The sequence below is a fragment of the Lottia gigantea genome (assembly GCF_000327385.1).
Source record: "Lottia gigantea unplaced genomic scaffold LOTGIsca_85, whole genome shotgun sequence".
NCBI classification, from domain to species: Eukaryota; Metazoa; Mollusca; class Gastropoda; family Lottiidae; genus Lottia; species Lottia gigantea.
Genome location: NW_008710807.1, coordinates 926,954 through 944,411, shown reverse-complemented (window position 1 = coordinate 944,411; position 17,458 = coordinate 926,954). Strand labels below are relative to the sequence as shown.

The 17,458-nt window shown below is 34.7% G+C and overlaps 2 protein-coding genes across 2 annotated transcripts; one reads left to right on the top strand and one right to left on the bottom strand.

Annotated features, from left to right (window-relative positions):
- Window positions 1–221: 221 nt before the first annotated feature.
- LOTGIDRAFT_236700 (hypothetical protein) lies at window positions 222–10,432 on the bottom strand. Its single transcript, XM_009067737.1, has 12 exons — window positions 10,358–10,432; window positions 9,644–9,814; window positions 9,156–9,196; window positions 8,413–8,585; window positions 7,501–7,704; window positions 6,994–7,191; window positions 6,321–6,518; window positions 5,722–5,901; window positions 3,420–3,518; window positions 2,703–3,218; window positions 1,928–2,105; window positions 222–1,014 (listed from the first exon to the last, which is right to left on the bottom strand). The coding sequence occupies exons 2-12, from the start codon at window positions 9,680–9,682 to the stop codon at window positions 837–839; spliced, it is 2,004 nt and encodes a 667-aa protein (XP_009065985.1). The 5' UTR covers window positions 9,683–9,814; window positions 10,358–10,432; the 3' UTR covers window positions 222–836.
- Window positions 10,433–11,204: 772 nt separating this feature from the next.
- On the top strand, window positions 11,205–15,494 carry LOTGIDRAFT_133518 (hypothetical protein; the record flags this gene model as incomplete). Its single annotated transcript, XM_009067736.1, is given in 7 exon segments — window positions 11,205–11,381; window positions 11,397–11,428; window positions 12,730–12,777; window positions 13,161–13,353; window positions 14,117–14,326; window positions 14,711–14,806; window positions 15,417–15,494. The coding sequence occupies 7 exon segments, from the start codon at window positions 11,205–11,207 to the stop codon at window positions 15,492–15,494; spliced, it is 834 nt and encodes a 277-aa protein (XP_009065984.1).
- Window positions 15,495–17,458: the final 1,964 nt, after the last annotated feature.

Below are 17,458 nucleotides of genomic sequence, written 5' to 3'. Positions count from 1 at the left end.
AATCCACAGCAACATATTGGCAATACATTGGTAACAGCAGTTAATTTCACATGAGGAAGTATATCAGTCAGTATTTCATAATAAAAAGTGATATTAGGTGTCTAAAAGAGTAAGCATACCCTGTAATGTGTCATTATTATAAACCTTCTAAAATGTAGTATTCCTTTAATAAAAATGTTAGACTATGAAGATAAGAAGAAAATAATTATTTCAGACTTAACAAGTTTTGGTGATTTAATACACACATCACAAATATTAGACATTTTTAAGACATATTTTAGAAAAAGTAAAAAAAAAGTAGAAAAAAAAGTAGAAAAAAAAGTAGAAAAAAAGTAGAAAGCCTACAAGTCAATAATTACAATATTTAAAAGAGATAATATATGATAAATCAATTAAAAAAAACAGCTAAATCTATATACATCAAATATTTGAAAATATTTGAACAATTCATAATGTAAATTTTCAAGTGAAAGTTGATTAAAAATATCAAATCTTGTAAATGGTATGCCATTTTTTTTTTTACCAATCATAGTTTCTGAAAATTTTTAAGCTAAGCCAATCAGCATTAACGTTCAAAATTGTTTCAGAGTTTTGTTGAATGAGATTGTATGTTTGGAGTATTCAATTTTTCAACTGTCTGTATTTTATTTTTCAACCTTCAATAATAGTTGTATTTTAAACACTTTAAAGGGACAGTGAGCCATTTTTTTTTACCAATCGTACCTTAGTCTCAGAAACAGGAATTTTTTAACGGAGCCAGTCAGTAGAAGTGTCAAAATTTGAGCCACGATATTATGTGCAAATATTAGCAACAAGACTTCACTGTATCTGACAACTTATATGACTATCTGGTCATCACAATACTTGTATAGAATCTTCAAGGCTTCCTTAACATTGCTGTGTGTATCATAACTCTCCAAGACGTTAATAACTTTAAACAGTGTTTTACCCTCTGTTCCCATCCTTCTAAAAATTTTCTGTGTTGGGCCAGTTTCGTTCTCCTTATGTTTATATCTGCAAAAAAAAAACAAATACACATTTATATTCCTACCAAAAACTTCAGAGCTAACTCACAGATTTCCTCTGAACAACAGGATTAATTTGAAGTATCTGTCTGATTACAAGTTCAAATAATACCTTCGTTTCCCCATGTCAGTGATACAGGTCAGAGACACTGACATAGAAAAGCATCTAGTCGTTCAGATGTTAACAATAATTCTAAACCCTGCATGCTACAGGTTGTGCATGTTAAAGATCCCTCAATAGCTTGTAATTGAAAGATAGCTTGCCACGCAAGGTAACATACGCCCACTACCAGCTGTCAGAAATGATAGTGGCTCAATGAATTTTCAAATAATCTTAGAAATATTTATAATTCAAGGCAAAACCTGGAACAGTTCCATCAAATTATCATCAAATTCAAACATGAACTATGTCTCATCGCTGTACACTCAAGGGCAATAACTCTGAAGCTGTTCGTCTATTACTAATTTCTAACTTGACCAAGATCTCATCAATATATACATCCATACCAAGTTTCATCAAAATCAGATAAAAACTTTTGTGCCTACAAGCCAAATTTGACACGTTTTTCTAAGTCAAGGGCAATAACTCTGAAACCATTCATCCGATTATTACCAATTTCAACCTTGACTGATATCTCATATCAATATATACATACATACCAAGTTTCATCGAGATCAGATAAAAACTGTAGACTCTATCGCGCCTACAAGAAATGTGAATGGCCGACGGACAGGGGCGACGGTAATACATCCACATTTCCATGTGAGAGAAGACAAATTCCTTGGTTTTGGTAAAGTTTCCCTCATTGTACACTGTGTGGCTTTGCTCATCTTCTTAATATAAATCAGGAGCAAAAAAGTGAGACATAAAACTTGTTTTCTTTTTTTTCCCTTTTACTTACTCAATGTGTTCTATTTCATGGCAATTTAACTTTAAAACTATGGAAGCCAGCATTTTCCAATTGAACTTGTCAGGCAATGAACTTCGGTCAAATAACTTTGTAAGTTCCATCATGTCCTCATAACTGATTGATTTCAGAGCCTCAGCTGATGCCAATTCTTCAGAAATTTGAAAGTTTCCTGAAAATTACAGAGCATATCTAAATACAGACAATAAAAATAACATTATAAATAACTCTTAAAACATAAGTTGATTTACCTCCCATATATTTCTTCTCAATTTCTAGACCTATTTTTTTTAAATCATAACTTTAGTTTCTTGGCAGTTCAATAGCTTGGTTGGGAGTTGTATTGTCGTCTGCTAGACGAATAGGTGCCGTGGGATCGAATCCTTCTCAAGGTGAGAGAAATTTTGAGGCCTGTGCCAGTGCTTTCGAGAGTCGGCCAGGTGCAGCCTTTCATCCCCTAATACCAATATTGATATAAGACTTTATAATATATTATATATGATATATTATTGTCTTGAAAATAGAAATATTAAAACAGGACTTGAAACAACTTGATACTCAGAGTTTCACGCTATGTGATCTTCAGACAACAGACTAATTTTCAGCTTGCGTCCCTACTGACAAGTAGAACTTAATCTCATGTCTACATTTTCAGAAAAGTTCAGAAAGTTTGTTTGCAGACGTGTGCTTAAGGTTTTTTGGATGGAAAGCTTTTCAGTTGTACCATTTTGTTTTATTTGTGTTGAAATTAAATAAACTGAACACTTACTGCCAGTATCTGATGAACTCCCAGCTCTACTGATTGGTTCATCTGATGAACCTCCAGCATGGTTGATTGGTTCATTTGATGGACCTCTAGCTCTATTGATTGGTTCATCTGATGAACCTCCAGCATGGTTGATTGGTTCATTTGATGAACCTCCAGCATGGTTGATTGGTTCATCTGATGAACCTGCAGCATGGTTGATTGGTTCATCTGATGAACCTCCAGCATGGTTGATTGGTTCATCTGATGAACCTCCAGGTTTGTCAATTGGTTGATCCAATGAACCTCCAATGTGGTAATCTGACCAACTCACGAATTTGTGGTTTCCCTGACCTTGTTCGGCATCGCTCACTTTCGAAGTTGTTTTAGGCATCAAACATACGCAGTATTTTCCACATGACTCACAGTCGGAATCTTCAGGGAATCTTAATGACTCCGACAATTCTATTTGATCAGAATCAGAGGACCTACGTATCTGCCAAATATTGTTGTTTTTCCTATTTCTATAAAGACTGCACACTGAAAATAAATTTTTTTTAGTATGTCTTGATTAAAATGAACTGTTTGCATAATTTTTTTCTGTGGGCCACTCCAAGGATTCAAGGATAGATCCGTAAGTTTCCTGATAAATGCATAAGTTTAATTCTTGGAGTGTCTCATAGAATTCTGTGGACTCTCAAAGAATTCATTAGAAGATTAAGAACCTCAATCTATACTTACAAGCTAATACAACAATAACGACCAATGCTGCCCCAAATACTGCACAAACAATAAACCAAATGAAACTGTCTTGAGTAGGCCTACTCGTGATAGGGTAAACTGAAATTATACAACATATACAGAAATCAACATCTCTATATCTCAAGAATATAAACTGGTTTTCCTGTCAAATAAAGAATTATCATTATTATTATTATTATTATTATCATTATTATCATTATCATTATTATTATTATGAGGCTTTTGAGGACAAATCCACAAAATTTGGTGTCCTCAAATAGTAATTGAAAAACTGTATCATAACAACAAACAACGACCTAAAAATAGTCTGGACTCCTCATGTTTATTTGTTGAATTACACCCAAATGTACATAAATATTTTTTCTGGATTAAATTGTGTTCATTTCTGCTTAAACTGACAGCTTGCCAGACAAGGTGATATTCAAATTGAAACCATCTGCAAAAACGTACCAATCACCAGTTTGGATTGTTCAACCTTCAGAACTTTTTGAGGTTTCCAACAATTTACATTTTTTCCCCTGATGGTAACAATGTAAATTGTTGAAACATTGTGTACAGTAAAACTCAGAAGTAGTATACCATATCAACTGATGATAGCAATGTAAATTGTTGAAACATTGTGTACAATGAAACTCAGGAGTAGTATACCATATAAACTGATGACAATGTAAATTGTTGAAACATTGTGTACAATAAAACTCAGGAGTAGTAAACCATATAAACTGATGATGACAGTGTAAATTGTTGAAACATTGTGTACAATAAAACTATGGAGTAGTAAACCATATAAACTGATGATGACAATGTCAATTGTTGAAACATTGTGTATAATAAAACTAAGGAGTAGTATACTATATAAACTGATGATGACAATGTAAATTGTTGAAACATTGTATACAATAAAACTCAGGAGTAGTAAACCATATAAACTGATGATGACAATGTCAATTGTTGAAACATTGTGTACAATAAAACTAAGGAGTAGTATACTATATAAACTGATGATGACAATGTAAATTGTTGAAACATTGTGTACAATAAAACTCAGGAGTAGTATACCATATAAACTGATGATGACAATGTTAATTGTTGAAACATTGTGTACAATAAAACTCAGGAGTAGTATACCATATAAACTGATGATGACAATGTCAATTGTTGAAACATTGTGTACAATGAAACTCAGGAGTAGTATACCATATAAACTGATGACAATGTAAATTGTTGAAACATTGTGTACAATAAAACTCAGGAGTAGTAAACCATATAAACTGATGATGACAGTGTAAATTGTTGAAACATTGTGTACAATAAAACTATGGAGTAGTAAACCATATAAACTGATGATGACAATGTCAATTGTTGAAACATTGTGTATAATAAAACTAAGGAGTAGTATACTATATAAACTGATGATGACAATGTAAATTGTTGAAACATTGTATACAATAAAACTCAGGAGTAGTAAACCATATAAACTGATGATGACAATGTCAATTGTTGAAACATTGTGTATAATAAAACTAAGGAGTAGTATACTATATAAACTGATGATGACAATGTCAATTGTTGAAACATTGTGTACAATAAAACTAAGGAGTAGTATACTATATAAACTGATGATGACAATGTAAATTGTTTAAACATTGTGTACAATAAAACTCAGGAGTAGTATACCATATAAACTGATGATGACAATGTCAATTGTTGAAACATTGTGTATAATAAAACTAAGGAGTAGTATACTATATAAACTGATGATGACAATGTAAATTGTTGAAACATTGTGTATAATAAAACTCAGGAGTAGTAAACCATATAAACTGATGATGACAATGTCAATTGTTGAAACATTGTGTATAATAAAACTAAGGAGTAGTATACTATATAAACTGATGATGACAATGTAAATTGTTGAAACATTGTGTACAATAAAACTAAGGAGTAGTATACTATATAAACTGATGATGACAATGTAAATTGTTTAAACATTGTGTACAATAAAACTCAGGAGTAGTATACCATATAAACTAATGATGACAATGTAAATTGTTGAAACTTTGTATACAATAAAACCAAAGAGAAATGAAATGAAATGCATTAAGGAGCATTTGCACCAAACGGGCTATATAGCTCCAAAAAAACCAAGGAGTAGTATACCATATAAATTGATGATGACAATGTCAATTGTTGATATGTTGTGAACATTAAAAAACTGCAGAGGAGTATACTACAAAATTATTTTTACCCCACCTGGAACAAGTTTTCGGACTATACTTACCTGGTACAGAAGAAACACATAGTGGCAGGGGGTTGCTCCATGTTTGGTTTGGTCTACAGCACAAGGGCTCATAGCTTGTAGCATTAAACCCTTTGGAACATGTGACGTTACAATAGCTACCTACATCAAAGTCCATGGTACATGAAACAGTTCCATTTTCCACTGCTATGTCATTGCATCCTGAAAAATAGAATTGATTGATTGATTGATGCAGTGTGCAATGAGGGAAATCTTTAAAGACAGTGGCTTTAGTCTATTTTCTATAAAAAAAATTATGTGTTTTGGGACACTGATAGCATCAATTTACATCATTCCAATTTTCAATCAGTCGTCTGTGGTTCCTGTAATTCCATCTAAACTTTGCCCTTTATGACATCAATAACGCAAAGAGACTTATATATCAATAGCAGCTTTTGTCATAGTGACATCATAAAATGTTAACTTTTAGTGGAATCGCAGGAACCACAGACATCTGATTGAAAATTGGAATGGAATGGAATCAGTGTCCCTGACACAGGTAAAAACCTCTTTACAATCCCTTTAAAATGACAATAGCAACTAGGTTTTGGTGTCCTGCCTCAAAAAGAGAAAATATTTACTTGGAATTGGTGTAGGTGATTTCTGAATTTCATCACAAGATGGTGGGACATCGCTCCAAATCAAATTGTCTGTACAGATAACAGTGGTATTCACAGACAATGTAAACCCTTCATTACATATAACAGTACACTCACTACCACTAAAACTGTCTTCTAAACAATACAGAGTTCCATTGAGAACCTCCAATGGCTGGCACGCTGAAAAATCAAAACCATGACTGTTAAAAAATTTCAATTATTTAAAAAAAAAGAATTAAACAAAATGAATTTTGCAACATGGTTCAGAAGGGTAGGATATAAAAATCAATTCATTTTATTTCATTTACTCTTTTGCACACAATTGGGCTAATGAAGTCAGGCAGTGTGCAATGAGGGAAGATTTGCCAGGACAGCAAATAAGCCTACTCTTTTTTTCTGTTTTCTGATACGTGCAGAGCGTGTATCACCTTGGGTTATTGTTCTATCAGAATGACTAGACTAATTTTTCTTATGAGAGTCCCTCCAACCTGTATCACTGACACTGGGGAAATTGGGTTGAAAAATCTGAATTTATTTAGCTAGAACAGTACATTAGTTTTGGTCTATAGTTTTCATATATTCAAGCACTGAATTTCCCAACCTCCTGAAAAAATCAGACTGCCCCTTTTCTTCATAGGTAATCCTCTTTACTCACTTGGTCTTGGCGTTGTGGTAGTTGGCTCGGGAACACATAATGGCAGCTGGCCATCCCATTGGAGTTGTTTTGAGCAGGTTATACCTTGGTTATGGGACGGATCAAATCCTTCGTTACAAGATAAGGTACATACACTACCAACATCTCTACTATTTGTACAGTTGATATATCCATGACTAGGTGACCAAACGGGGCATTCTGGTTCCAAAAATATAATAATAAAAAATTGAATAACACAATGGTGCTCAATACATCAATTAATAATAATGAAGACTAAAGTGACATGGTCCTGTCTTACATTCAGCCCATGAGGAGAAACATAAACTCTTTATATAACATGGGTCAGAATTAGGTCCAATACACAAGGGCATGGTCCTGTCTCACATTCAGCCCTATTGTAGAGCGATATAGAAATAGTCAACCACAGTACATGTAGACTTGCTAAACCATAAAGATAATATTACCTGCTAGAGTGAAACATGGTAGAAAGAAATAGACCAGCCTTACCTGGTTTGGGTGTGGTGGTGATGGAATCATTAATATGTACACAATACGGTACAGGTTTGTTCCATTCTAAATCCCCTGTGCATGTGACAGATTCATTCAAGGACGGATAATAATCTTTAATACAATGTAATCTACAATTGGTGTCAATCCTCATGCCATTACTGCATGAAAGGTGGCCATTTTGTGGATTCCACTCTTTACATTCTGTAATAACAGAGATCAGTTATTACAATAATGAGAATTGCTTAAACATGAGATAAAGCAGAATTGCAGCTATACGTAACACTTTTCAGTATTAAGGGGTTATTCCGCTTTTTTTGTAGGGTCGAAAATTATTACAATATAAAGAGCCATTAAATAGCCAAACACCAAAACTAGGTCAAACTGCTTACTTAACAATTAGTACTCTCTGTTTTTAATTAACCCTAAGATACATAGATATACATAACATGTTTTAGAAATATTTTCAGTTATAATTCACAATGAATTTGATAATGAAAACTATTCACAAAAAAGTGGAAACCCCTTAAAATCTGAGGTATATTTCCCCTGCAATTAAAACAAATAAAAAACCCAAGTACTAACGATCCTAAATCCAAACAACATATTGGCAAAACAATAGTAGCAGCTATTGAACTTTTCACATGAGGAAGTAAATCAATTTTAAGTGTGGAAGAAAAGGACACCCATTGAGGGAAAAATGTTCGCTGTGTTTGCTTACAAACAACTAGGAAATTATGTAATGTTTCGCTTATAATATAAATAATCAACACCAGTTCAAATTGTTGAAAATGTTCATTAGCTGCTACCAATGTTTTGTCAGACTTTTATTGTAGATTTTGAGTTTTGATTTGCGGTTTGGATGATTTGGATTTGGATTTTTATTGTACCGTATGAAAAACAAAAACTAACCTGGCCAAGAATCATGGATACCTTGGCAATAATAAATACCATCTAACCACTCTGGTGTGGGGTTGGCAGTGTCTATACACTTGTCTACATGGAGCCCCAGTTTAATGACTTCATCTATATTTTTGCGGCACTTTCGACACGGACGACAACGTCTTGTGTTGTCCTCGAACTGACTGGAAAAATATTAAATCTGTATCAATAACAGATAAATGAAATGAATGGAGTTTTACTTCTACTCGTGTCTTCTGCACCCAATTGGGCTAATGGAGACGTGGAACACCATACAGCGTAAGAGGGAAAATGGTCAGATAAATCATAATTAATATTCATAAGTGTGTAAACGACTGGTATAAACTTCTCTGCCCTAATCAGCCCTGCCCTAACCAACCCTGCCCTAACCAACCCTGCCCTGCCCTAACCAACCCTACCCTAACCAACCCTGCCCTAACCCACCCTGCCCTAACCAGCCCTGCCCTAACCAGCCCTGCCCTAACCAGCCCTGCCCTAACCAACCCTGCTGATGTTGGACAAAAACTTTACTTAAGATGATTTTAGTGTTCAAGTCATCTGATTGGACAATCACCAAATCAATTATTTGCCAATCAGATCGCTGCATTTCTTAGCATTCTAATAATTAATTTTGGTGATTGTCCAATGAGATGACTTGAACACTAAAATCATCTTAAATAAAGTTTTTGTCCAACAGACTCCTGTTTTTAATCATATAGGTGTTAAAAACTTACAATTTGCCACAAGTGTTAACCTGTGATGTCCCGAAATACAGCTGAAAAGAAGAGAACCAATTTTCAGCCCAGGACAAAAAAAGTACATTGAGGATTAGGCTCTAGCTGTCTTTAATCACCTGCCACCATACGATATGTATTGGATACAAGGTGTGGGGAGGTTGGGTGTTGTTGCCATTTGCCCCCCCTAGAAAATAGTTTGCACCCCCTACTTAATTCTTTAACAAATTAAAAAGTATATATATGTCAGAATACACCAAATTAATTCAATTTTTCGAAAAATCTCTATAGAGACCACTTTCAGAGATTTCATGGCAGGCTTCTGAATATGACGCCTCCACAAAGTTGCTGCATTTTGACTTGAGTCACAGCAGTAGTCTCCTAATGGAGTGAGTCTGCCTCCTATTTTTACCCCAGTTTTGTAAGGCTGGTGCTGCCGCCATTGATTACCGTATGGAATGTATAAAATTAAAATACGTTGAACTAACCCAAATGATAACTATTGTCCAACCAGACTTGGAACTCATCTGTCTTGGATAATCTCGTCTACAAGCAGTCTACCACTATGTCTCAGCCTATTGTCATAAAATTTTGATCATTTATTGGAACAACGACTAGGACAGGACTAGTAAATATGTGCTAGATCTGCTGTTTCTTTACTGAAAAAATAAAATCAGATTTATGTCAGGCCCGCCAGACGACAGATTTGGTCAGTTGAAAAAAATACATTGTCAATGTTTTGTGTCAATGTCAAGCTATCACGAACTTGCGTTTACTAATAAGGGATCTGATTGGCTGTATTCACTGACGTAGGCCTACAATCCAATCAAATCGCTGTTTTCCATGATACAAGAATAGTGGCTATTGTAGTAAAGTTACAAAGTAAAGTTGACATTGTGAAGATGTAAACAAATCTTTTTGCTGTACTCTACAAAATTGGAATGATGCAAATCAATGCTGTTAGTGTCCCCCATTAGCCCTACTCATAAAAAGTTAAGAAATCCTCTTGACAATGTCTGTAATAATATTTTCAAAATGATAATAGTATGTAGATCTATTAATGGACCAGTGTGGCCCTATTTCCATTGGATGTTATTTTTGATTAAGATCACTGTCACTGGATTTTTTTTAATAGGGCTAAACATCGTGTCCCCTCGGCTCTTACTTTGATACAAAAACATACAGAGTAAAATCATATTTACCCAAGAAAATACGGAGATAATATGGCACACTCCTTACTTCAGGTTAGCCCAATCCGTAAGTTGTTTCTGTTAAATTTTTAGCCAAGTCCCGATGAAATGGCTAAAGGGGAATTTCCCTAAATTTCCTAGCTGAACTGATCGAACTTGCACAAAATTCTTTCCGATTAATGCCAAATCTTTGATTCATGTAAATTTCAAAATTCAATTATTTCATCATAAATCAAATAAAAAACCAGAATCAGTTAGTTTTTTCAATAAAAATACATCATAGATAAAGATTAAATTCTCTACCGTGCATGAAACGAACTGACATTTTCTTTTACGGTCAAAGGGAAATAATTATCTAAAAAAAAACTTTAAGGCTACAGTTAATTTTGATAAATGAGCAGATAACTCTGAAAGCACTTCCGATGTAAACAATTTCGTGTAAACACAAACATAAAACAAGGTATCTTTTGATAATTCCTTTCAAATTTTGAGATAATTGGACGTTTGTTTTGCTTTTATATCAGTTTGCCCAAAACAGAAACAAAAGCGAATTTTTTAATTGAATTTGGGTCTTTTTCACCGAAAATTTCTGGGAGTGTGTTTAAATATAGTCATATTGACAATGACACGCAATTGAAAGTTATATTTTGAATATTTGTGAAATGAGAGAAAAAGTTCTGTACTCATTGTGGTCAGAGAGTTGAAATGTTGATTGCCACTGATCTGTTGTATGGAGTGCTATAGTCCGAAATATTAGGCTATGGTTCAGTGAATTTAAAGTACCGTAAGTAAATGTCTTTGGAGCTGTGAAAAATCCCCATAAAACAGGATTTTGAATCATATTTTAGATTGAGCCAATATGAACACAAAACAAAAAAGATCCAGAGTCCAAGGTGGCTGGGCAGCTCCTAAGAAACAAACAGCAAGATCTGATAAGGATAGAGTTAAGCCCCCTAATGTTCCAGTCTGGACCAGTAAAAATATTGATCAAGTTTCTGCGACTCCACAATTTCTGTATCAACAGCCTGATGAGGAGGTGAGGAAGATCTAGATAGAATACCAACCGGCTCCTCGACAAAATTGGTTTTTGAGAATTCGTCAACTCTCTACAGAGTCGACTCAATAACCTCTTTATTACAATAATTGTTTTGTAGATGAGTCGAATGACGACCGAATATCCCCAACACAGTCAATGAGAAGCCTTGGTTCCCAATCTTGAGTATTACTTCCACATGGGTGTAGCAGGCTAGCAGCGAAAGCTAAAGGGGTAGGCCCACCATGGAGGACTCATTCTCATGAACTATTTAGACTAGTTGTATTTGATCATTACTGTAATTCAAATGTCTATTTGCAAGTTTCACAACTTTTGGTCGAAATATATTCCCCTTTTGAACTAATGTGGTACAAGGGGTACCATGGAAATGGTAAGGAGCTTTTAGGTAATTTTATTCTGCGTCTGAGAATTTAAGATGGTATTTTGGTTTTATTTTGCAGGATTTGAAACAGAAGCCAGCTGATATCACTATTCAGTACGTATATAGATTATAGGATTAAGATTAGAGAATTTACTTAAGCAAAAAGTCTTTTATTGTGATAGTTTGAATGAATTTCTCCCTCCTCTGCCTTACACACCTATTAAGGCATTCATGGCAAGCATATTTGAAAAAAACTGTGACAAATTTTCGAAGATGGTACCACAAAGAAGATTGATGCCTTTTTTAGATTTTACAGTCAAACGTGTATGAGTGGTCAATATTCATTGTGAACAGCAACCTGTCATCCATTTAAACACTGTGCCATCACTCAACATTTGATTGACAACAATCAACAACAACTATTGTCCAAATTAGGAACCAACCAGACTTGGAACTCATCTGTCTTGGATAATCTCGTCTACAAGCAGTCTACCACTATGTCTCAGCCTATTGTCATAAAATTTTGATCATTTATTGGAACAACGACTAGGACAGGACTAGTAAATATGTGCTAGATCTGCTGTTTCTTTACTGAAAAAATAAAATCAGATTTATGTCAGGCCCGCCAGACGACAGATTTGGTCAGTTGAAAAAAATACATTGTCAATGTTTTGTGTCAATGTCAAGCTATCACGAACTTGCGTTTACTAATAAGGCGAATTAGTATTTGAAAAAAACTGTGACAAATTTTCGAAGATGGTACCACAAAGAAGATTGATGCCTTTTTTAGATTTTACAGTCAAACGTGTATGAGTGGTCAATATTCATTGTGAACAGCAACCTGTCATCCATTTAAACACTGTGCCATCACTCAACATTTGATTGACAACAATCAACAACAATCCTTTTATTAAATCTTGGTTTCTGCCTCTCCTTCAGCATCATTAACATGTATCTATTCTATTTCAGCAAAGGGGGTGTTTATGATATCAGTGATGGACCATCAGGTATTTCCAGGTCAGTATTATTTAATTTAACTATTCTATAGGCCAGTGGTGGCACAGGGGGGGGGGGGGGGGGCTTTTGCCATCCTAGATAAGTGGTTTGCACCCCCAATTGTACCCTCACTTTATTTGCAACAAATCTAAATGTCTACCTTTTTTCTCCAAAATATGTGTCAGAATGCACAAAATTTTCTTGAGAGAACCCTGTAAGACGCTCTATGTGAGGTATGCAACTATGACACCACTACTGGGTAGCCAAAATTTGAATTCAGCCTCAGCAGTTGTCCCCCCATTGAGTCAGTCTGCCTCCTATTTGTACCCCCAGTCTCGGAAAGCAAGGTTCTTGCAGAATTATAGAGTTGCATTTAAGCAAGGTTTGTAAAATATCTCTTTTAGGTTACGATTCTTCCCTAATTTCATCAACCAATCAGATGCCAATAAATATTACGACATGCTGTATCAAGGGTTACCATGGAAACAAAACAGTTATGTTAAAAATGGTGTCACCCATCTAAATGACAGGTTAACAGCGTGGGTGGGTGATCTCCCTTACTCATATTCGGGTATAGTTCATCCTGCAGACCCTAGTGTAAGTTTATTGTTTTCATAATGAAATACTTCCTCACATGTGATTGATATACTTCCTTAGTTCATTAGCTGCTACTAATGTTTCACCAATATGTTGTTTGGATTTAGGGTTTCGTTTTGCAGTTTGGATTGTTAACACTTAATTTATTTATTGACATATTTTGTTTTTTTTTTATTACCCTATGAAAATAGCAGTAATTTAGATTATTACCTGCTGTATAATTAAGAGCCGTTTCCGTACAGCTGGGTCAACTGGAATCAATAATGAGGAAAATTGACTCATTGAAGGTCACAAGATTTCACACCGACTGTTTTATGAACCTATGACCACCATTTGTTGACAAAATCAAGCCAATGATGTCACATGATGGTTCCAGCACTCTAACCAACTGCGCTACAGACAGGGGCGGTGATCCGTTTTGCAAACAGAGGGGGACACATCTTTTGAGGGAATGGGTCGAAGGGGGGAGAGGGGTAGGGGTATCACAGATATAGTTTTGGGTCAGTTTGTAGGACAAGGGAACTATTTTTTGAAGATTGAAATGACAATTAAAAGGAAATAAACATTAGTTATAATCCCTGACTCTGCACAATGCAACAATCATTTCTATCTTTTTGGGGAACATGAAATAGGCCTGCAATTAGCTCTTGACCTTTCTTGGTGTTTGCTAAAGAAAATGCTTAGTTGCTTGTTATATTATGGTCAAACTGAATTCAGTAAAGATGAATAAATTCTTGAAAAAAAATACTTTTGTATATTGCAGTGGATACCACCATTACCTACATTAAAGGATAAAATAGAAGATTTAACTGGGTATAAGTTTAATTCGTTGCTAGGCAACCTGTATCGTGACGACAAAGATGGAGTAGAATGGCATTGTGATGACGAACCTGAACTCGGACCTCAGCCAATCATAGCCTCTGTTTCATTAGGTGACGTCAGAAATTTTGAACTTCGTCAGAAACCTGTACCAGTAAGTAGAAGCAACTAATAATTCAAATAGTACCGTATAATTCAGCATCATTAACGTTTATGATGTCGAAAATATCCAATTTGTTATTTTTATCACAAAATTTCATGTTACATATACAACCATATATACAATAAACCAAACCAATGTGAACTCTCTAAACAGGATGCTGTTTTTTTTAATTATGAGGCAGAATCCTGTTGTCTTTGAAGTCAATTATGTCTTTCATAGCAGCAGCAGATTTCAAACGGTACCATCTTTACCATGGACGCCAAATAACTAATATATATTTACAGAATATCCCATTCATACTTTTAAAGCAAAATTTCATTTGCCTTGATGTAGTTACAGCCGTGGAAAAACTCTCTTTATTTTTCTCTATTTTAGAATACTGGAGATTATACATTTAGTCAAATAGTGCGAATGCCTTTAACTCATGGTTCATTGCTTATTATGGAGGGTGGGACACAAGATGATTGGCAGGTAAGTTGTTACTTGTTTTGGAGGTTGGATACACAATGATTGGCAGGTAGGTTGTTACTTGTTTTTGAGGGCAGGACACAAGATGATTGGAAGGTAAGTTACTTGTTTTAGGGGGCGGGACACAAAATGATTGGCAGGTAGGTTGTTACTTGTTTTCGAGGGCAGGACACAAGATGATTGGAAGGTAAGTTACTTGTTTTAGGGGGCGGGACACAAGATGATTGGCAGGTAGGTTGTTACTTGTTTTGGAGTTTGGATACACAATGATTGGCAGGTAGATTGTTACTTGTTTTCGATGGCGGGACACAAGATGATTGGAAGGTAGGTTACTTTTTTTAGGGGGCGGGACACAAGATGATTGGTAGGTAGGCTGTTACTTGTTTTCGAGGGCGGAACACAAGATGATTGGCAGGTAGGTTGTTACTTGTTTTCGAGGGCGGGAGACAAGATGATTGGCAGGTAGGTTGTTACTTGCTTTCGAGGGCAGGACACAAGATGATTGGCAGGTAGGTTGATACTTATTGTGGAGTGTATGACAAAAGTATGATTGAATGCAGGACATGTGTACATTGAAATTTTTTTTCTAGAATATTGAATATTTCCCTTACAGCATCGAATACCCAAAGAATATCACGACAGAGGACCACGAATTAACTTGACATTTAGAGTTATCTACCCTAAACCTTAAACGAGTGTGTCATTGATGGTCGTGGTCAAAGGTCAAGCTTTTGAACATTTGACCTGAGCTTATCTGCTGTCAACATGTTTAAGTATTCAACCTGGCAGCCATGTTGTATGGAATTTTTATTTGGAATTTATTTGGAATGATTGTATTGTATGTGGGGAATGAAGAGCCCTTTGCAGGCCCACAACTGAGGCCCCCCTGTTAAATATTTCGCCCCTAACCCATTTAATTGAAAGAAGGCACTAGATATTTTTGGGTTTTTTTCTATGGGTTACCTAAATATATATTTTAGAATGATATTTATTAAAATTTTAAATTGTGTTTCAATGAATTTATGTTTAAAATGAATGTTTTATTTCTGATTTGTGTTTCTCTATTATATCCTACAAGTTTTATTTTTAATCATTATTAAATTATATGTTCAGTTATGTATCTTTATTGTCCTTGGACCAAGCCACCGCCCCACCCCCATTCTACAACCGAATAATTAGTCATTCTGATATTGCAAATACAGCAATACTTTTGAAGTCAAAAACCTGACAATGCCTTTGGAAATATGAGTTGCCTCCCTTCAAATACAAGGGTCTCGTTCCACAAAAATTCTTTCGAAAAATTAGTCGTACATAAGTATAGTAATTCTCAATATAAAATTCCACACTTAACGACAAATTCTTTTCGTAAGAGGGGTAGGGGTATCACAGATATAGTTTTGGGTCAGTTTGTAGCGACAAATTCTTATAGTAAGATTTTTTTGGGGAACTGGGTCAAGGTGAGCCATATATTAATGAAAGGTTTTCTAACTGTCTATATTTTAAGGGTTTGATAAGATGAGGCTTGATATTTTACCTGCAATGTAGATTGTGGAGATTCAAGATTGCTTTAAGTTAACGATATTTGGATCAACGGTAGCTGAGTTATTGCCCTTGGCTTACGTCAAAATAAGCTGGATACCCAATGAGAGGATGAGTTAAATGAACTTTGCATATACTATTGAATGACGTCATTATTGCTAATTCCTGAGATATTATCAGATTTTACGACAATGATGTCATAAAACGTTTTATGTTAGTGGGATTGCAGGAACCATAGACGTCTGATTAAAAATTGGAAGGTGAAAATCGAAGCTATCAATATCCCCGATATACATAAAAAGTTTAGAAAAAAACTCTCTTTAAGAGCTGAATTTTTAGACTAGACAAATTTTTCAATACCAATAATCCCCATATCTACATCTATTACAGTTCATCGACCCAGAATCTAACATAAATTCAATAACCCCTAGAAGTTGAATGAAACGATAAGAAATTATAAACACAAAGCGAAATCTGGAGAGAGATTTAGTCTAAAATATCAGATAAATTTCGACCTTAATGACGTTTTTAACGTTACCATGGAAACGAATTTTGATATATTAGATAAGTATTGCCATGATGCATCTATTCCGATTTTTAATTTTAAATTTCTATAAGATTTCTTCAAGCGAAGTGAACTTCGTCCTCTTTGATTGATTTTAAGTGAAAACAGTCGAAGAATCTGCCAATGCACTGGAAAAATTTTAATTAAACAAATTTGCACAAATTTGCGTAGTTCACCTGGAATTAATAAGGGGAGGCAATCGATTAATTAATAATATAATTTTTATGATAAGCTTTCTAAAGATTTGGGATTGGCAATTAAAAAAATCGGTTACTCCGTATTGATAATTCAGATATTTTCGATTCGATAGATTACAAAGATGCTAAAATTTATAAGTAAAGCTATATATGTGGCTTAGAAACCAACATATTGGTTTTTTGGGGTTTTTTTATGTTCATTGGTGTCATATATTTTTCTGTCAGATGTCTGTGGTTCTTGTAATAAGAGGCTTGTTTAACCGTGTAAGATGTCCTGGTAAACTCTGCTTATACTATCTAAGGACCTTTGCAATGACCACGTCATAAAACATTAAGGTTTAGTGGGATCACAAG